At 39.7% G+C, this 21,755-nt stretch overlaps 1 protein-coding gene across 4 annotated transcripts in view; it reads right to left on the bottom strand.

Moving 5' to 3' along the window:
- Window positions 1-21,755, bottom strand: part of POLA1 (DNA polymerase alpha 1, catalytic subunit) — a 256,073-nt gene that overhangs the window by 216,979 nt on the left and 17,339 nt on the right. For all 4 annotated transcript variants that reach the window (XM_077343005.1, XM_077343006.1, XM_077343003.1 and 1 more), the window contains exons 12-23: window positions 20,892-21,008; window positions 20,226-20,300; window positions 17,801-17,939; window positions 14,994-15,148; window positions 13,578-13,662; window positions 12,307-12,368; window positions 11,472-11,561; window positions 9,309-9,425; window positions 6,963-7,138; window positions 4,827-4,956; window positions 3,218-3,337; window positions 1,432-1,531 (exon numbers count right to left, since the gene is read on the bottom strand). In XM_077343005.1, coding sequence (XP_077199120.1) covers window positions 1,432-1,531; window positions 3,218-3,337; window positions 4,827-4,956; window positions 6,963-7,138; window positions 9,309-9,425; window positions 11,472-11,561; window positions 12,307-12,368; window positions 13,578-13,662; window positions 14,994-15,148; window positions 17,801-17,939; window positions 20,226-20,300; window positions 20,892-21,008 — 1,366 coding nt within the window. The remainder of the gene's footprint in view (window positions 1-1,431; window positions 1,532-3,217; window positions 3,338-4,826; window positions 4,957-6,962; window positions 7,139-9,308; window positions 9,426-11,471; window positions 11,562-12,306; window positions 12,369-13,577; window positions 13,663-14,993; window positions 15,149-17,800; window positions 17,940-20,225; window positions 20,301-20,891; window positions 21,009-21,755) is intronic.

A 21,755-nucleotide genomic window follows, 5' to 3' on the forward strand; every position in this document is an offset into this window, starting at 1 on the left:
ATAGGGGCCAATCAAAATCAAGTATTAATTTACAGATAAACCAATTAGATTCTTGGTGCCAAAGTGGCAAATTACTATGAATAGCCAATCAGGACCTAGGCTGGAAAGCAGACATCATTTGACCTGCAGTAGCATGAGGGACAGGTTCTCATACAGGCAAGGACAAAAGTTCATTTGGCAAAAGCTGGAGAAGGTTCTTATCTACTAGCTAGTTGTTTACTTCAACTGCAGGTACTCACTAAAGGCCACATCTGCCCTGCATTAATTCAGAACATAGTTTTAAAGTTACATTTGAGTTTTGGACTTAGTTGGAGGGATGCAAGCCTGAACGAGGATTTTAGGGGGGAAAAGAACAGAACAAGTTCCACTACAATCACAAGCTAGTTTCCCCACTGTTCCCCAAAGCACAGCGCATAATTCTTTTATAGCTACAAATTCAGTGTCAGGAGCATTTTCAGAAAGCCATGGAAGAAGCTTCTTTACTCACAACAGAATGGAACAGAAACCAAAACTTTCCCAAGGTTTTTATTACCATTATATTCATCAACATACATATAATCAACAGAACGCACCATTTCTCAATTTTATATACAGTGTACATTTTACACACATCTACAAATTTGTATACAATTTTTAATTCCACAAGTTCCACATATAAGAAAATGCATTTCGATGCAACAGCTCAATTAGGTCTAAATATTGCGAGCATACATTTTCCTCCTCCATATTCACTTGAGGATACACTATTCTCTCAATTAGCATTAATGTGTTTTTCTGTATTTCCAAAATGGAAACATCAACAGCATTTTTACAAGGCTGTTTTACAGTGCTGTTCAATGCTCTGCCAGTAAGGCTCCCATTAGTTTGGTATTTACACTTTGAAAAAAAAATGTCTGAACTGACAGAATGGCTTGCTTTAAAGTAGTTTAGTGTAGCGATGCCCAACCTGTGGGCCGCGGACCACATGTGGTCCGTCGACTAATTGGAGGTGGGCCGTGAAGGACGCCTTCTCCCCCCCACCCCCCAGCCCTTTACTTCATTCCCCCCGGCCTTTTACAACACACTTTGGGTGTCATTGTCTCCCATCACTCCCAGATGGGACTATCTCGTTGCAGAGAAACAAGCTCAGGGTTCCCATTGATTTGTCATTGTCATGAGTTAAAATTTCCATGAAAATAAAATGTTCCTTATGTTCATTGTTGTGGCGTGTCTGTATCTTATTTTGAAGGGATGTTTAAACATTACCATAGCGATCAGAGAGGGTTAGGGCAGTGGTTGAGAGTAGAGGAGTAAACTATCCCCCCCCCACCGGGCCTCAGTAAAATTGTCAAGCGTTGAGTGGTCCCCGGTGACAAAAAGATTGGGGACCACTGGTTTAGTATATCTTTCATTACTTATGGCTTGATCTACTGTGGAACTGACAAGTCTTACCAATTTTTGGATCCAAAACCAAGCCTCCAGAATATGCTGCCTTCTTCCGCCCCATCTTTGATTTATTCTGATCACCTTCGAAATCTTCATCTTCATCTAGCTATTTAAAACATGAAAGATTTATTTTAATATCCAACCTGAAACTCTACTTATAAATCATTTTTCAAAAAGAGATAAGATTCAGGGTAATAAACCGTGAAAGAAATATTGGAGAGAAAGAAAAAAAATGTTCATTCATGTTTAACATTTACCTTTCAGCTGCTTGGATAAAAAAACTATATAATATTAAAAAACTATATAATAGTTAGAGGTGCAAAGATAAAATAATCCTCAATAATAAAACATGTGAAAACTTGGAGCTAGAAGCATTAACAAGTGCTTGGTACTTAATGCCACTCATAAAAATGTATAAATACTAAGGCTGCAATCCTGCACACACTTGCTAGGAGTAAGCCTTAGTAAATAAGTGTTGTACAACTTTCTGTTAAAAGAGCATGCATGGGATAGAAAGCATCATGGGATAAATTTTGGACAGAGCATGCTAAAACGGATACGTAATTACTAAAATATGAGCTAGACTAGATGCTTAAGATATTGAAAAACAAAATTAAGAACTTTTAAAAGTACCATACCAATATATGTCAGCTTCACTCTACCTTACATTAGGAGAAGGGAAAACATATCATTTGCTAAGAAGAATGAGCCCTGGGATAAACTGATCATTAGTATCATGTCTTAGCTTTTATATTCTGGAACTTGGACAGAAAAATACCCCTGTATGAGTAGAGGTATTTTTAAACACACTTGTAGGACAGGGTTCCTGTCTCTTTCTTCCAATAGCATCTCCTACATCATCTAAAAGCTTCTCCAGGACACTCAAGAACAGTGTGGCTTGGAAGAGGCTACAACCAGGGCAAGCGGGGAGGGGGGGGGATCAGTGAAAGCACTTGATTCCCTCCCCCCCCCAACATTCTCTCCCAGATGGCTTACTTTCCCCAACGCATAAAGCAAACTTAATACAACCTGCTCCTGCTTGGCAAAAACTGCAGAAAGCCAGCCATGTACAAATTGATCTCTTCCACACAGTTCAAGTGATAATATTTCCCTGTTTTTAAAGTAATATTATAATTACCATGAATTACTTGGCTCCTTCTATAGTCTCCTAAGAAACGAGCTGATTGTTATTTTGAGTCCTCCTACATTGTTTCATACATGTACAAGGCAAACGCAAGTTCAAAAACCAATATCCTATGTGGGCAGGTGTGCCATGTGTTCTTATTCTTAAGCACTCATTTGTTTCCCCCCATATCCATGTTACAGCTCCTTCTTGCACTACACAATTTTTCTTCTAAAATTTAAGGGGAAATTTATGATAAATCAACAGTCTGCTTATATATACACTCAGGCTAGTTCACACAACATGTTTGCACTGTCTAAACAGACTCAACTGGTCATGGATTAAAAGTTAGCAGTAAAACTGTGCAGTTTGTTAAAGGCAGAAGACCTAAACAGGTTTTTGCATCTGCCACTTTTTAAAATTGTCGCACTTCTTACCTAATTTGGTAATTTCTAAGAGTGCTCATAATGATGTATAGCTCTACAATGTGATAAAACAGTCAGTAGAAGCACCATACAACAATGAGAATGGACAGTACAAAATGCCCAACATGAATGTGTATTTTTGTTTCTAAGGCAGTGACTTGCGCTGAAATTCTTGTGTAACATAGGAAAAAACAGCAGTGTTTGCCAGAATTTTGCGCATAAAGAGAGATGGGAGGGACCTCACCTGTTTCTGTTGAGGCTTTTTAAAATTCTGCTTATCTGGCACAATGAAATCTTTTTCATAAAATGCATGAAGGAGTAAGAACTCATTACGCTCAGCTCGCCCACCCATCAGTGTCCTTGACTGGAGGAAAGAGAACAGCCACACAGATGGTCAGCAACAGGAGGAGAAAGACTAACAGTAAGAAAGACAAAAGCAAATTCATATATTCCTAATTCTGTTACTAAGCATCAGGGCATTTTCTGGTCAGTTTAGGGCCAGAACTTTTGTATTTGGCCAACAACCTCTATAAACCACCTTTTTAGATGGCTGTTTGTTCCTTTATAGGGCCCTCAAACCTCTACTGCAGCCTATATTAATATTCAACTGCAAACATTCCAAGCAGGATTAAGGTGTACTGCATGTGCACCTTCTCACACTGCATTCTCTATCCCCATCCCTTATCTGTGCTACATGTAAATAGTTATATCTTTAAAAAAGAAGTATTTAAATCCTGTTGGGAAGGGGTAGGAAACTACATGTGCTCCATTTCTATTTCTCATGCTGCTTGACCGACTCAGTGCTTGCCAGGTCAAAAGCATAAACACATGACGGTCCCACTCCTCTCTTCGCCCACCCATTCCAGATGATGCACAAGAATGGAAAAGAAATCCTAACTTAAGTAAAGGTGGTTTCCTTGGATTCTCAGTCCTGCAGGGATGGGGGAAGAGGCACTGCTTGTCTATAAGGTCCATTTTATGCCCTATACATCCCCCAATTTTCAAAGCCAAGTATGTTTCTTTGTATTAACTGGCTTTATGTATTCCCACTCCAGTGGGAATTCTGACATCCACCAGCATGATAAATGCAGCTGACTGTACAGGCACAAACGCAGCATAATCTGTGGACATAATTACTGCATTGTTAAAATATTCTACGTAACCATTCTACAACGTTTAATGTAAACCACCCAGAGCCTTATGAAAGGGCAATATAGAAATCTAAATAAATAAATAAAAATATATAAACATAATTTCAGAAGGGTTAGCAGTATTAGTCTATGGCAGCAAAAACAGACAGGAGTCTTACAGCACCTTGAAGACCAAAATCTACTCCTACACAAGCTTTCATGGACTACGTTCACTAGCTCAGATGCTCCGCTACTATGTGTAGTTGGGCTTTAAATGAGGCAAGACTCACCCATGATGATCCTGAAGCATACACCATTCAAGCAAGCCAGGAAATACAAACGGCAGCTATGCTGCCAGTCAACATACTGACCACCACTGTTGCTAAGATGCAAACTACTCTGAGTAAGATTGCCTATGAATTCCAAGCAAGTTATCAAAAAGTGATCACATGAGCATTTTACTCAACACAACACAGGCATTGTGAGCAAGGTAACTTTGAATGTCAATTGCATTTTTTGCCTTCACAGCCTCCTTGATTATAAAATCACCATCTATTGTCAAAGATATATGCTACCTAGACTACACTGACATGTTTTACTATGTACTGCATTTCATGCATGTCGCTTAAAAAAGGCACCTACAATTTTCAGTAAATCAAACTACATATTCAAATGCAATACAACAATTGGGTTCGTAACTGATTAAAAAACCCCTAGATTTACCATAACGTTCCCAGCAATATTTGTGATCTGTAGGGCTAGTGGAAGTACATTAAGCTCACACATTATTTGTAAAATGTACTTGGCATCGGTCCAGGTGTTCTCCAACAGGTAAAACAGGTGATGAGAATCACTATGAAAGAAGAGAAAATTTTCATAAATTAATCCATATTTTGAAATTACAGAAATATAAATTCCCATAATATACCCATAAAGGTAGAGTTCATTAGTGATTGCCATTGCAGCAAATTTGTTTCAATTAGTCTCCCAGCAATTACCACGCCTAGGATTTTACTTCACATGGATTTAAACACAAAGACATTCAGAATAACTGTAATAACTTCAAAGATTACACTCAGTGAAGAAGAAGGAGTTGGTTCTTATATGCCGCTTTTCTCTACTAGAAGGAGGCTCAAAGCGGCTTACAGTCGCCTTCCCTTTCCTCTCCCCACAACAGACACCCTGTGAGGTGGGTGAGGCTGAGAGAGCCCTGATATCACTACTCAGTCAGAACAGTTTTATCAGTGCTGTGGGGAGTCCAAGGTCACCCAGCTGGCTGCATGTGGGGGAACGCAGAATCGAACCCAGTATGCCAGATTAGAAGTCCGCACTCCTAACCACTACACCAACTGAAGTATATATTGCAAAACTGAGGCAGGACAATCTTCTGACCACCTCCAGCTCTGATAGTCAGCAAGTAAGGCGGGTTCTATTTTATTATTTTACTACATCTGAAACAATTTTACTAATGATGATGCTGACAACCATACTTGGATCTGGCAAGGAAGCGTCTCCTGCTACAGAAGCTGCCCTTCTGCACCTCACCTGCAGCACAGGTTGGTACCAATCATAGGATTTAGATGTTAAACTACATGATCAAGCCTTAGGTTAGGGCATGGATTAAATCACTGCCATGGTTACCATCTCATTCGTAACTAAGAGGCACTGAAATAAATTTTACTGGAGTACAGAACCAATGCCATTCAACAACAAAAGGCCACAAAGAAACACCAAAGTCTTTTTTGTATCCCTTGAATATTGTAATAACAAACTTCCATTACAGTAGGCTGAGGGACTTGGGAATGTTCAGCCTGGAGAAGAAGAAGTTGAGAGGGGACATGACTGCTGTCTAAGTATTTGAAAAGTTGTCAGAGAAGTGCAGAGAAAGGTTCTTGTTGGCAGCCGAGAATAGGAACCACAGTAATGGGTTTAAGCTGCATATAGAATGATACTGGCAAGTTATCAGGAAAAAATGTCACAGACAGTAGTCCGGCAGTCGAACTGACTGCCTAAGGAGGTGGTGAGCTCCCCATCACAGGCAGTGGCTTGACAAATATTATGGATGCTTTAGGTTGACCCTGCACTGAGGAGGGGATTAGACCAGATAGCAAGTATGGCCACTTCCAACGCTATGATTCTATCTCAAGAGACAGCTTCACCACTGTCTTCCTCCTGAATATCAGCACTTCCTCCATCCCTTCAAGAAAAGCTTCAGCTTCCCCTTAAAATATTAATGTATGCTCTTTATATCCAAACGAAAATGACAGTTCACAGCTGTCTTATAATCAACCAGTACACTGAGTTATTTGCTTGCTTTTTCTTTAGAAATGCCTTCAGGAAATAAATATTTCAACTCCAAATGAATGCATATGATTTTCATATTTTTTCACTTCCTCATATCAGAATGATCATGAACTTCACAACTGCTTTCAAGAAGGTTCCAACTTTAATTCTTGGCATCACCTGTTAAAGGTTCTCAGGTAATGGGTGATGGAAAAGAACATCCTCTGCCTATGAAAGGCTGCTACCAGTTACAAGACAATACAAGCTAGATGAATTATGGTCTGACTTGCAGCAAGGCAGCTTCATACATTCAGCTTCTCTCACTCCAAACACACTAAATTAAAATAAAGCCCAAATTGTACCTCTGAAGAATGCCCAAGGCTTCTCAATACTTTTCCTTACTTGGTGCTTTATCAAACACTTGGTTGACTTGCCAATATCCATTTTGTCAAATGTGAATAAATTTTCTATGTAGTAATGGATCATATACTTTTCCAACACACACACCAACATCTCTTCTTTTCCTTTATCATTGCTGCCGTTGAAATTTCATAAGGAAAGCCTCAAGCAACATACCTATACATGTTTCTTATTTCTTCAGACGGAATTGACACTCTTTCAGTTTTCAGAACCTGATTGACCAGTTCAGACAAATGATAGCTCTTGCAACGAATCAACTCCTTTGCCGAAATTTCGACATCACAAATCATTCGACCACAAGCGGCATTTCTTTCAGCAAATCCACTACGACCCTTTATAATCAGGAAAGGAAGAAATCTCTTCAGAAACTCTTCCCATAAGGCTTTTGTTCAGCTTAACAAAATGTATGTAAGATGTACTCTCTCCTGTATTTATCTATCTTTAAATAACCTTCAAGGCTGTACAGAACTTAAACAAGCACAACAGAGAATCTTCAACGTTTCAGTGAATATGACATTAAGACATGTAAGAAATTGCTAAACCATGTCTTTACCAGCCTGCTTCACAGAGAGGGAAATTTATAAATTGTAACATTAAGAAATAATTGCACAGTTACTAAACAGTTATCAAGATTCACATGCTTGCTTGTTGACAACTATATAACCACAAATAGCATAAAGACTAACAAAAGAACAAGGCAAAGTTTGAGTCCAATGGAAGCTTTAAAACAAACTTTTATTCAAGGCATAAGTTTTCCTGGGCATTCTTCGTTCAGACAACCACTAAAGTTTCATTCTAAAAGATGTTACAATAAAAAATTTAAGTTTTTCCCCTAATTGAATGATGTAAAGAGATATTACTGCCATCCACTACGGTTGTGTTAATTTTTTTCTTAATCTTTTCCCCCTTAACTGTAAGAGGCACTATACCCTTAAGATAACATCTCATATGCACGTGTCTGACTGATACAATCTTCAGAGACCCTACCTAGTGTCCCTCCACTTTCACAGGCAAGGGGGGGTGGCCTTTTTCCTTAGTGGCATCCCAGCTCAGGAACTCTCTCACTACAGAAAACCAGCTGGCACCTAGCTTGCAAATTTTTAGGCACCAGATGCTTCTAGATTCCTAGGCCTTTGAGATCACCCTCCCCACAGAGTTTTTTTATTGGTTTTATCAGATGATCTTGGGTTTTATCCCATGATACTTTTAATAGACTTTCCTGGCTGTTTTAGAAACTTAACATACACTCTTAAGGTGGATCAGTAAATTGCTTAAGATACCGACTAGGTTTAACTTGGAAATACTTTTGTGTATGCAGAAGTACATTATGTACAAATATTTGTGTAGGGAGAGCTATGACACCTCAACTAAATCAACCTCCAGCTACAGCATAGCATTATGCCCCTAAATAACTAGGTGTAAGTATAAATATTCCCAGTGAAACTGCTGGAGATTAAACGCAACTTCTTCCCAATCGTGTTTCACAGCTCCAGTGCAGTTTAGGAAATTGGGCCTGCAGTGATCACAGTAGCATGATAAAGCTCAACCAGGACACACAGAACTCACTTAGCATGGAGCTTCATTTCTCTTCTCAGGCATACTTATCACATGTACAAAGCAAGACTTTAATGACTGGAACTTTAGAGAAGGAGCACTTTGCACACAAAAACCGAAAGAAGAGTACCCACTGATCTATTATTTAAAGTGCCAAACTAGAACCTGGAACCCCAACTTTGAATCCCCAATAAGCCATTTAAACTTGCCGGGTGACCCTGGGTCAGTCACATACTCTTAGTCTAACCTATCTCACAGGGTTGTTATGAGAGAAAATGAAGGAGAAGAGAATGATGTAAGGCACTTTGGGTCTCCATTGGGGAGAATGGCAGAATATAAATTAAGTAAACAAACAAATAAACAATAAACCACCATTACTACAGCATATTGCTAAGACTGCTCTGCTCAGCGTCCTTACAGGCACTCCACCTCAGGACACCAACATCTAAATGGAACCTCTCATGCCTCCAGACACTATCCATTACCACCACTATAATGGATTAGAGTATTTAGTTGTATAGCAGGGTAAAACCACAAAAATCAAAGCAACCTAGGATAGAGAGGAAGGCAGAGGGAAAATAATTAAATATCCTGGATACAGTGAGCTACATAGAAAACAGTCAGAAAAACCCAACTATTCTCTAAGGAATGATTTGCCAGTCAAGCCAACATACATTTTCCCCACAATTTACTATACACAAAAGCACCTCTATTAGTCATTAATCTGTCAATATCTCCATCTAGTTGAGACAGGTAAACTAAATATGCTTGGCTTTGTCTCATTGTTGAAATAAAGCTCTTAACAACACTACTGAAATCTAAATTGGTACGCAAACCATGCTACGTGACTAGTCAAAACAGATGAGCACGACATTCAAAATACAGCAGCTAAAATAATTCCTTTTTAATCACATACAGTAAAGAAATGAGATTTAAGCAACATTTTACCCCAAGCTTTGGCATGACTGATCTCCTCAATCGACCTATCTTGGACCAATGTGGAACTTTGCACATGTTAATTCTCTGCAGAAGGACTTCCATATCAAAACCATAAATATTATGTCCCTTTACACAGAAAAAGAAATTAGACAAAGTTAGACCAAATATAAAAAGCAGTAATCCTGAAGTGTGAATAATACATGATACCAAGACATACTGAATACTAATCTCCTTTTGGAAGGTTTGCCTATCAAGGTCAAAGTACCAGATTAGGAGGGTCACATGAGTAATGCAATTTAACATACATTTCAACAAAATGCAAGTATAGCATATTGTTACATTAATGACAGCACTTTTTCTCTATTGAACGCTCTCCTAATGTGCATTGAGAAAATTTGAAATAGTTCTCTTTCCAGTCCAGGAATTGGACTATAACAGTACGTCAGAAGAACCTTCATGAAAGTACACCACAAGTTGCTACAAACATAATCCAGTATTTGATATTGTAGAACAGCCTATTATCTTTCTCACTGGATCTTGTTTGTTTTCCACCATCCCCACCATCTTCTTTATTACTACTTCACAAATTTACATTCTTTCCCCCGTCAGTCATTTACGCAAGCTGTCCTCTCAGACATCTGCCTTCCTCAGGTCAGTGGTTCTCAGTCCACTGCTTACACTTTCACCCAGCAATCCTCGAAATACTCATTACATTAATTTTTCCAGCCTGTCTTTTTTCACTTTCATATCATCCTATCCCCTGTTCTTCTTTCATTGTCTTTTCTTTTCTAAACTTCAGGTCTCTGCTACTCAGACTCTGCCTCCTGTGCTACCTAGGCTATACAATAAAGCAGGGGTAGTCAACCTGTGGTCCTCCAGATGTCCATGGACTACAGTTCCCATGAGCCCCTGCCAGCATTTGCTGGCTCATGGGAATTGTAGTCCATGGACATCTGGAGCAGGGGTCCTCAACTCACGGTCCGCGGCCTGCTCCGGGCCGCCAGCGGCCGCGCCTTCCTCCCCCTCCCCACAGCGAGAGGGGGAGAAGAAGCAGGCCCGGCCACTGGCACGCCAGTGACGCAAATGTGCACGCGCGGAGCTGCCGCGCACGCGTGTTTCCGCCCCCTGATGGCAAAAACGAGCACGCGCGGCAGCTCTGCGCATGCGCGTCAGCGCCACCTAGTGGCGAAAACGCACGCGCGCAACAACTGCGCGTGTGTGTTTGCGAGCGGCGGCAGCGGCCGGGCCGCCGGCTCTCTCCAACCCTCGGAGGAGGTCCCCGACTACTAGAAGGTTGGGGACCGCTGATCTGGAGGACCACAGGTTGACTACCCCTGCAATAAAGTATTCTAGCATGGTTACCAACTTGGAGCTCTTTTGTACTTAGATCATTAGAGAAGTTCTGTATGTCAGAGATAATACTGAAATTGAATGCTTCAGAAGAGGAATATGTGCATCTATCTGACCAAGTGGAATGAAACAAGTTCATAACTAGTATACTTGTCATATTATATACATTGAGAAATTAAATTATTAATTTACTAGCTTCAAAGCCCATTCCTAAGAACAGGCCTTGAAAGAGCCTTCTCCCCTGGCTCCTGGTCAGGCAGCTTAAGTTGGCTTTGGGCTGCAGCTTGCAGCTGGATCAAGTGGGGCGGGCGGGGGCTGGACAGCTCATTAGCAGGGCCAGGACAGAGCTCCTTAGCAGGCAGTCAGCAGGCCGGGAGGCCCTCGTCAGCAAGCCCAGCCTAGCAGGCCAAGAGGCCCTCGTTAGCAAGGCCTCCACCACGACCATCTCCCCTTACCTGCTGCCGGCTCCAGGCACTGAGGCGCGTCTGAGAGCAAAGAGGCTACAGTCCAGGGACAGAGGGCGGGAGCTTTAGGGGCAGGGCCAATCAGGGCAAAGCTGGCTGCACCCTGATTGGCCCTATTCTAACTTGGACAGCCGGACACGTCCCATCCCCTAGGCTGTTTCTTAAATATAGAGGAACAACAATGGATAAGGATAAACCAGATGTAAATGAGAATATTTGAAAATGTAAGTCAATCAATTTTGAGATTATTCTTTAGAATACTTTATTGTAAAGCCTATTCAATACACAGTTTTATCTTAGGTCTGACTACTGATACTGTGTATCCTTTCTGTATTGCTAATATACCGCTATTACTTACCACAATAACATCTGGATCAATTTTATGAACCTTTGCCAGAAAAAATCCCAGAAGCATCCTCTCTGTCCCAGCAATCTCTATTTTAGCATTCTAGGCAAGGCAACACAAAATGTCAGTTAATCAAGATTTTATAAACTAGGACTACAGTAGCACATAATTAAGCCCTACTGAAATAAAAAGTAATTCAGTGCCCAGTAGCAACCATCATAAACACTGTAACTCATTCAAACAGAAGAGTTCATACAACAGGAAGGCATGCATTTTTTACAGATGATGTTTGGTTTTCATACAAAAATAATTACCCATACACTTTCTTTTATCCACAACCATGTTATCCGGTCATTTCATAAGGTCCATCAAAAATGTGTATATTCACATTTTGTTTCCAAAAGATTCCACTCTGAGTTCATCAGTGTTCTTAATAAGATATGCTACTCTTCAACATAGAGGAACTATACAAGAGCGAACTTTACATCCCTGATAACCACGATGGGGTAGTTACTGACCTGGAGCCAGACATCCTGGGGCTTTCTGTATCAGGACATACGATTAATCACTGAGTCACATTAGACTCCTCCCCTCCTTGTAAAAGACTTATACAGTTTAAAAATGCTACAATAATCAAAGCAAGAAATCTCTATACAAGTATAACAAAAGCCCTCTGTGGCTTTTAGCTGGAAGACTTGTATTACAGCACAATACCTACAGTCACAAGTAATCCATTACTATTGGCATAGACCTTTAAAAAAACTGACCTTATTATGAACACTGTACAATAATCTCATCCTTTTCAGAAAGCTGAAAATGGAAGTAGGCAAAGCAATGTAGAAAATACCTTTGTCTTAGCAGCTTCCTTGAAGTCATATGGAAAAATGCAATCATTTGGTTTGGAGATAACTGCAACAGAAATGTGGAATAAACTGAAGATATAGCATTAATTATTTAATTTTTATATTTATTTCCCACCGCTCTCAGCAAGCCAGCTTGCAATGGGTTACAAGTTAAAAATCCTAATACAATAAAGCCCCAAGCACAATTAAAGAGCCAGTTTGGTGTAGTGGTTAGGAGTGCGGACTTCTAATCTGGCATGCCAGGTTCGATTCTGCACTCCTCCACATGCAACCAGCTGGGTGACCTTGGGCTCGCCACGGCACTGATAAAATTGTTCTGACCGAGCAGTGATATCAGGGCTCTCTCAGCTTCACCTACCCCACAGGGTGTTTGTTGTGGGGAGAGGAATGGGAAGGCGACTGTAAGCCGCTTTGAGCCTCCTTCGGGTAGGGAAAAGCGGCATATAAGAACCAACTCTTCTTCTTCTTCTTCTTCTAAAATACACAAAAGTAATAACAAAACCAACAATGGCAGCCCCCCCACCCAGAGTCCCACCCTCCATAAATCCTGGTTAGCCAGCTCAAATCTGCAGCTGGTGGCTGTTGTCAGTCTTAATGGACCTCCCCTAAGGAGGAGCAGAGGGACGAGGGCAGGGACGCAAGATTTTCCGGCTGCCTACGTCCCCCAAAAAGCACTTAGCTTGACAAATTCCAACTAGTTGATTGTCCCTGGCTCCAGCAAAGTATGTTTTCAATCCTGGTCCCAACTTGGTGGAATGAGCTTCTCAGCGAGATCAGGGCCCTGTCAGAGGTGGCACAGTTCTGCAGGGCCTGTAAGACAGAGCTCTTCCACCAAGCTTTTGATTGAGGCCAATAACTCATTAATATCTATGGGCCTCCCCAACAAAAAACACTCCCCTCTAATAATATCCAGCCTGGGATAAACTTATTGGCAGTGACAAACTTTTCAGCTGATAATGATATATTGTTCTACTGATATTTCTAATTATTAATCGATTAAATTATTACTGTATTATTAATGTTTTATTGTTTTAACTGTATCCAAATCTATGTATGTACACTGCCCTGAGCCAATCTCATAAGGGCGGACTAGAATTTTAATTTTTTAATAATAAATATATTTGAAGAACACACTTCTATCACTTGAACAAATGCTGTTGTATTATTCAACCACTCTTCACTAACCAGAGTTACTAAATCATCATATTCATACTGTCAAAAGAAAGAAAACAATGGTGCTCTAAGTTATACCTACCACAGAAATGCGTCTGAAATGGAGGTACAGGTGGTGCTTTGTCTAGACAAAATTTGTGATGTACTAAAGCTGCAATGGCCATAATCTATGCAAAATAAGTTGAAAAATGTCACTTAAGCTAGTTCTCTCCCAACAGATAATCCCTTTCCACAAGCCTTCTTGAATCATATATTCATTTCATAAACATAAATGTGTGTTTGGCATATGACTTCACAGTCATCACATATTGGAAACATTTGCATTGCTTTTCTGTACTCTAAATACAACTCCTTTAAAACTCAAAGTAATTCATTCTAAACTGATACAAACATCTGCTTGACCAATTTAGTAGTATTTTATTTTTTCACACTTTACATATACACTGATCTTCAAATTGTCTCTCCTGATAATTAAAAACACACTCCTTGCCCACCTCAGTGTATGGTTTGTAGAGGAAGAATACCCTACTTCAAATTTATTGTCTTTTATACTGCATCCTGCATCCTGCTTTTATGATGTGAGATGCTATTCTATTATCTGCTGATGTTCAACAGGAAACTATGCAACCTGCAACAAATGACCATTTTTACTCTTCATCTGTTTTGCTGGCACGTGTTCACATCAAGCTTTATATAATAAGGGTACAATTTTAAAAACTAAAGCCTTGGCTTTAAATGGATGGGGTAATCTATAAATATTTTTTTAAATCAAATAAGAAGTATGATTAATGAAATGACGTATTTTGACAAGAGGAGAAAATCTACAATTTAAAAACTTAAAACATGTTTTTAACATCAAGTACTGAAAATTCAAGACAGGGAAACCAGTGGCCTCCAGTGTGGTGCCCATGGGCCCCCCTCATGCCCACCTAGCATTTGAGACAGTGGGCTTTTCAAAAGCTAGGCTTCTGATTGGCCACTGGGGATCTGATTCCAAATATTTAAAAACATTGCAACAGCTTCCACCATAGCACCAGATCACAAGGATCCTCACTGTGTGACAAAAGATAAGCCATTTGGTGGCTTGCTCCACATTTTGCAGCTGCGTCCACTGCACTGCGTCAGAATTCCAAAGGGACCTACAGGCTCAAAAAGGTTGGGGACCAACCACCCCATAGACCAACTACACCAATTACCCCCATAGATGTCAGAATTGCACCAACTGCATTCATCTCCAGGACTTAAATTTATGCTGAGAAAAAATGCATACAACCATAATCAGTACTACATGTATTGCAAAAGAAAATAATCAATATAGTTAGTGCTCCTTGATTGAATCAGTCTTTTAAGAAGCGTCACACTGAGGTCTACCAGCATATACATGCAAACAGATCTACAAGATTCAAAATACACAGCACACACAGCTATTTGATTATTTGGTTGATGAAGTACTTACAAAGAGCTGTTTTTCTGCATTACCTTGAAGCTTATAGCTTACCTCATTCTGATGAGTCTTTGTGTTCTGAACTGTCTTCATGCTAAGAGACATAATCACAAGAGGAGGGGGTGAAAGATCTTTCACCACATCCACCAAATCAGGCTTCAGCGCTGCTACTTCCACCTTGCACCAACTGACAGTCTGATTCAAGAGTTCTGTGGAAACACAGGAGCCAATTACAAGGACACCATCTTTTAAATATGCATATTTTAAACAAATGTATAGGCATAATGCTTAGTTAAAAATGAACAGCATTTTTGTATGATTCTAGCACTTTCTTAAACAATGTATTTTTGTTACTATTTTTTAGGCATCCAGCCTAATGAAAAGTTCAAGAAAACTTCAAAGCTTACATACTGTTTAGTGTTGTTTTGGTTCCAAAAATAATTACTGGATTGAGTAATTTCATGGATGTGAGCTGTCTCTTGATGCAAGAAGCTTTTCTACTAGCAGGAAGGAAGACAAAGCCACAGGACAAAGCCACAGGATCCAATCCTTTTTTGTATTTTACTTTCAAGAAATTTGACTATCTGCAACCCCTATCCATTCTGGAAACACCTGAATTTAGCTGATGGGTGAGGGGAATGAGAAACACTACTTTAAATTTTCTTAGAGTTTGTGTCAATCACAAAGAGCTGAATAGATGTTGCAAGTGTACTCAGGAAATGCCAGGCGCTACTCAATGTGAACCCTAAACAATTTATGTGTTACTAGTGAAGTACTAGAGAGCTGCTGCTGGAGGCAGGGAAATATACTGGGCAGCATGGACAGACAGACTGAACATTGATAGCAGGTAATACAATCTGTCTTCCCTCACAAAATTCTTGGAATTCCACTGCCTTTCTTACGCAGTTCTATGTCTATTGGAAATCAGAGCATGGTTGTCAACAATCAAGTTCTGGCTTCATATGCATTTCAAATCTGACCCTAATAGTCTCATTTTACTTGTGTTAGTGGAATACCAATCATCTATGTAGCTAAGACACGTTGAGGGGAAAACTTGTAGGAGTCTATTTAGACTCGTATTTGCTACCTTAAAAGTCTGTGTTTGATTTCATAAAACACAAATGCTAGACATAGAGCTACAAGAACTTACCAGTAAAGCTAAAAATAGCTGCTCCCCAATGAGCTTGGGGATCACACCAAGTTCTCAGTCCTGCATGTTTTTCTCATTTTATTATCCCGCAACAACATACAGAATTTATGCTAGCTAGAACTAATGCTCTACCTTCTGCATATAATATGGGAAAATTCAACAAATCCCATTTTCAGCTAGGTTTTGTCCTTGTGGACAACAGTGCATAGAAGCAATTGCATGGTTTTTCCATTGTCTATTTAATTTTACTATCTGAGCTAAATTTCTTAATCTACAGCTTTGTAAAAGAAAACAGCAATCTAGTGAATTTAAGATTCAGTTTCTTTTGACAGATCAGAATCCTGCTTTAAATGTATCAATTGCAAAGTTTTTACACTTGCAATAAGGTGTCATGAATGTGCTCTATCACACTCTAAAGTATAATATCTGCTTTTGTCGACTTTGTTTGTATTGCGATGAGATTGCTTCCTTCTCTTTTATATATGCCAACAAAGGTGTTGCTGTTGTTGCTGTCCTATGGTCAATTAATTACCCTCAGGAACATTGGGCACAAGAGAGTGGAATCTGCAGACGTATTCTGGGTCAACAGTTAGCATAAGGGAAGGAGTAGCAGCAGGAGGAAGCAGCCTGAAATGTGTCATGCTTTGCCCTATGAGAAGGGACTGTTGGCTGCTATAGCGGGAGATCAACCTTTAAGAAAACCAGGGTTTGTTTAAGGATTTTTTAGCATTTCACATTCCAGGCATGAGCAATGTGGACTAACAACATTCCCTACTTAAGAGATCAACAGCTGCTCATTGGGCAGGAAATCACTTCCAACGGCACCTTGGCCAAACGTCTTCACACAGACTTCTCTCCATTTACTAAGCCAATCTGTTTTGACTGCCCATGTGAACATGTCTCTGTAGCCTTCTTTATGTTTCAAACTCCCCTACTGTACCCACCGTTTATACGACTGCCACAAAAGTACAGTATCCACAGAAGACACAAAAAATGTAAATCTCACACATACAGAGAACATCAGTACACTTATTATCAAAAATGATCACGACAGTTCCTTAACAAATAGTACCCTTCTCATAATTAAAAGGGTCCTAAATGCATACTAATCTACTAATCCTAACATTTATTCCTAAGTAAATGTAATGTACAAACTATAGTGAAAATCAAACGCAGGATGACATAAACAGAAAGGGACACAGGAAAGATGATTTCAGCAGGAAAAGCATTACTCTATAGCTGATGGTCATCAAGCAGAACCATGACTGCCTTTCATTTAGAAAGGACCATAGTGCTTTCTGATACCTGTGCCTACTTCAGGATTCCCCAAGTACAAATACATTACAGACTTTCTATCAAACCAGTCTCCTCAACCTATTTGGGGGAATATATTTCATCTTCTTTTAGAATGCAAACTTCATTATCTGAGGGGAAAAGTCAGTGGGATTTTTAAGTACTTAAAAAATTTACAAATATTGGAATAATCTGAAAAGGATATTGGGAATTGTACTGTGAATTCCAGATCTTCTCAAATTGTATATGCCTTTAACTTGGATCAGCAAATGTATGATTCTACCACATTGATTTCAAATATTCCCTCTTTCCTTCTGGTAATTTTTGCCTTGAACATTATCATGTCATCAAACCCTCCTTCTACTAGATATTATAAGTAATATAATATGTATGTAATATTCTATGTAATAGATCATACGTGGATTTTTCATTTCTAGCCAACTTGGTCCTTTGATCTTCCTGTTCATCAAAAATAGTTCTAGACTAGAAGTATTGGTTCCAAACACATGAGAAAATGTCTCTCCTTTCAGGTCTTGAGGAAGTCGGGGAAAGTCAGCCTGAGAACAGAAATACAGTAGTGAACTAAATACAGTAGTGAACTATTTTACTAAACGCTTTAACCACATTTTCTTAAATTATAAAATATTTTACCTCCGTTCTTTATGCAAGACCAAGAGGCAAACTGACTACACAAAACAAAACCATAGGCACCTTTGAACTAACTAATGAAATTCAGAGCACATAAATCAAATATGGCTTTCCAACTGGAAACTGCAACCCAGTTTCTATTCTCCTGCAGATGCTTAATCGGTCCGTGTGGAACACCAACACAATCAAATTCATCAAACATCAGATGGGCTCAATGCATGCAGTAAGTGAACATCCCAGAAAGCCAAATCTCGTCAATCCTCCTGAACTGTTGCCTCCATCCACAAACAAACTACTCAGGAATATGTCCCCAGCCAGACTGCTCTACTACTTTGACAGAGATTATTCAGAAATGTAGGCATGCCAACAACTATCTCTTCAGCATCCACAATGGCTTGGAACCACTGCAGCAATTCCACAGATGGAAGGATTTCCATCCACAGAGTACAACTTTCTAATCTCCCCGTCAACTAGATTTTCCCAATCTCTTGTTCAGACTCAATTATTGATTTAGGCCCAAGGCCTCCAGAATATGGAAAATTCCTGCTTTCTGAGAACCAAGGTCCAATTGACAGTGACAGAGAAAGGGACAAGAATAAGAGGCAGTTGGCAGGTACAAAGAGACCAAAAGGTTTCAAGGTCACCTTTAGAGGCCTACGCATTCCATCTACTTAATGCAAGGATTTAGGGGAGACTGTAACACAGAGCATCAGATACTAATTGGCAATCTCATCTGATTGGTTATTTCACCTGGTCAGCAACACCAATGGTCATTGGGCTTACTTTTGATTGGCAAGCCTGAGTCAAGCCAGAGCAGGCTGTGAGGCATAAAATAAGATCCTTTGTTCTAGTTTTGTATGCTTATCCAACTTCAAGCTCTTGTCATAGCTTGAGAGCTTGACTTGACTCAGCCTTTTGACTGAATTGGCCAGGATGGTCAGACACCTGTTGATCTGGGTATTTTGAAACTATATTGAACTCTGTCTTGATAAGTACCCTTTGCATTAAGGAACCATTGTTTTATAAGTATCTATAATTAGTTACTTAGCCTTTGTTAAGTTACTCTCACTGTTTTTTGCTTGTTTGTATATTCCTGCACATTCTTTTAATGAAGCAAATTATATTGTGGTGCATTTTTGGGTCGCTTCAGTCTGAATCTAGTTACCTTGGCCAGATTGGCTACAGCTACTGCTACAAAGTAATTTGTTTACTTTTATGCATTTTATTTTTATTTTGCAATTCAATCTGGGTGCTGTATCTTATAGAGTGAGTTAGGTATTAGAATGCTGCCCACCATGGCTTCTCTTTGACATGTTTGCAGCATTTAGGGATATGAACTGAAGTCCCCGGCCCACTGCAGCACAATATAGCCTACCCCCCAATGTGGTTCCCAGGGAGACAAAGAACCCCAAGGACTATAGTTCAGTAGGCATTTGTAGGTTGCTGGAGGAGGAATAATCAATAAAGTTGTGCTCTATGGATAGAAACCCTCTCAGTCCAAGGAAACACTCAAATGGATCATAACAGTTTTTATTTGTTGTAGGTGCGAAGTCGTGTCCGACCCATCGTGACTCCATGGACAATGATCCTCCAGGCCTTCCTGTCCTCTACCATTCCCCGGAGTCCATTTAAGTTTGTACCTACTGCTTCAGTGACTCCACCCAGCCACCTCATTCTCTGTCGTCCCCTTCTTCTTTTGCCCTCAATCACTCCTCCCAGCATTAGGCTCTTCTCCAGGGAGTCCTTCCTTCTCATGAGGTGGCCAAAGTATCTGAGTTTCATCTTCAGGATCTGGCCTTCTAAAGAGCAGTCAGGGCTGATCTCCTCTAGGACTGACCGATTTGTTCACCTTGCAGTCTAAGGGACTCACAAGAGTCTTCTCCAGCACCAGAGTTCAAAAGCGTCAATTCTTTGACACTCGGCCTTCCTTATGGTCCAACTTTCGCAACCATACATTGCAACTGGGAACACCATAGCCTTGACTTACAGTTTTTATACTATTTCTAAATATTCATAGTTTAATAATATATAACATTATATCGAAAGGAATTTAAATTTGACGAAAGGCATCTACAACCAGCAAGGAAACAGATGACAGGCTTTACTGACCACACCCCAGTGCCCCAATGGCAAATTAGTAAGGTAATGACTACATATGAATATTTCCCTCTGTTTCAGAACTGTCATTCACTTACCGAGTATCTAACTTCTAGGTAATCAGATTTTGCTGGAATATCCGGTATTTCAAAAGCATAATTCTTTTCCACTTTCTAGACAAAATTCATAATTTAAAATACTCAATTATTGCTGGAAAACAGTGGTATTTCTAACATATTTCTTTAAAAAAATAACCCTTCAACCATTCTGTTTCAATTTGATCACCTAAAACCTTGAAGACCAAAAAGGAGAAACTCCATAAAGGGTGTTCCAGAAGTGAAGAGCTTTGGAGGGAAGAAGAGCTCTGGGATGGAACTGGTCAGACTGATTGTTTATTTTTATTTATAATTTGATTTCTAGACCGCAGTTCCCAGCAAACTAGGTCACAGCAGTTTACAGCATATATAGAGAGCATAATAACAAAAATCTTACAACAATAAAATCCCCAAATCTTACCCCAATAAAATACACATATCAATGAAATACAATAAAACAAGATGGCGCAAATTGTGAGCTAATTTCATTTCTAAAAGGTCAAGCAAACTTAAGAGTGCTATAGAACTGACTGTTAGGCACAATTACTAATGACCGTTTCAGCGGCCATGCATAATAAGGCCTAAGACACTACAGGTAACTGCAACACAGAATTGATCACCCTATCTTCTATCATCAACACTTAAGAGGAATGATATTTTAAAAGATACCTTGGACTTGAATTTCATAATCTTGTATTTTTCTGCGATCTTGTCATTAAATTCTTGATAGACATCCATCATGGTCACGGAATTTTCAGTCTCTTTCCCAGAAGATAAATTGATCCGCTTTAAAGCAGTAAAGAAATTTACCAATTCAGTTAAGGGAGGAACGATAGACAACAATAAAGGATGAATGCAGTAAAAAACACAGTATCATACATTTAAGATTAATTTTAGTTGAGGATGAAGACTAACAGATTAAACCACAAAGACTTCATACCATTTCCACACTAGCAATATCAGTCAGCTTTGCATTTTAAGGGGCAGACTTTCCCATCCATTTCTGCATTAAATATTTGCCATGCCAGGTGCAGACCCAAATAAGCTCTCTGACTTACTGCGCACTTTGGAAATCCCAGTTACAGCAATTTTATTGGTCATGGCGGAATTTGATTCGGGGCTGCCCAATGGAGAAATGCATACATTTACATTTTTCACCGCGCTCACCGTTTTGAGTCATTTGTGCATGCCCTTTCCTCATTGCTATCCTCCCTCCCTACAAAAAATCTGACTTTCTTTTTAATGGGGTTATCACATTAACAGTGCTGGTTCTAGCAATAAAAAGATAGTGACATTCCTCCATACTGCAATGCAATAACACAAAAAAAGCCCACATCCAGTATCCTTGGGGTAGAAGGAGGGAGGCAATTGAAGGTGCAGAATGTTGGAATTAAGGGGTGCAACGAAAAGAAAGGTGTGAGCAGGCACCACTTGGGGGGGGGGGAGATTGAAAAGGGGAAAGCAGCAAAGCAGGATCGGATGTTGCCTCTATGGGCTCAGATGCGGAAAGCATATCATGAAATTCAGCCTAGG

The sequence above is a fragment of the Paroedura picta genome, chromosome 6 (assembly GCF_049243985.1).
Source record: "Paroedura picta isolate Pp20150507F chromosome 6, Ppicta_v3.0, whole genome shotgun sequence".
NCBI lineage: Eukaryota > Metazoa > Chordata > Lepidosauria > Squamata > Gekkonidae > Paroedura > Paroedura picta.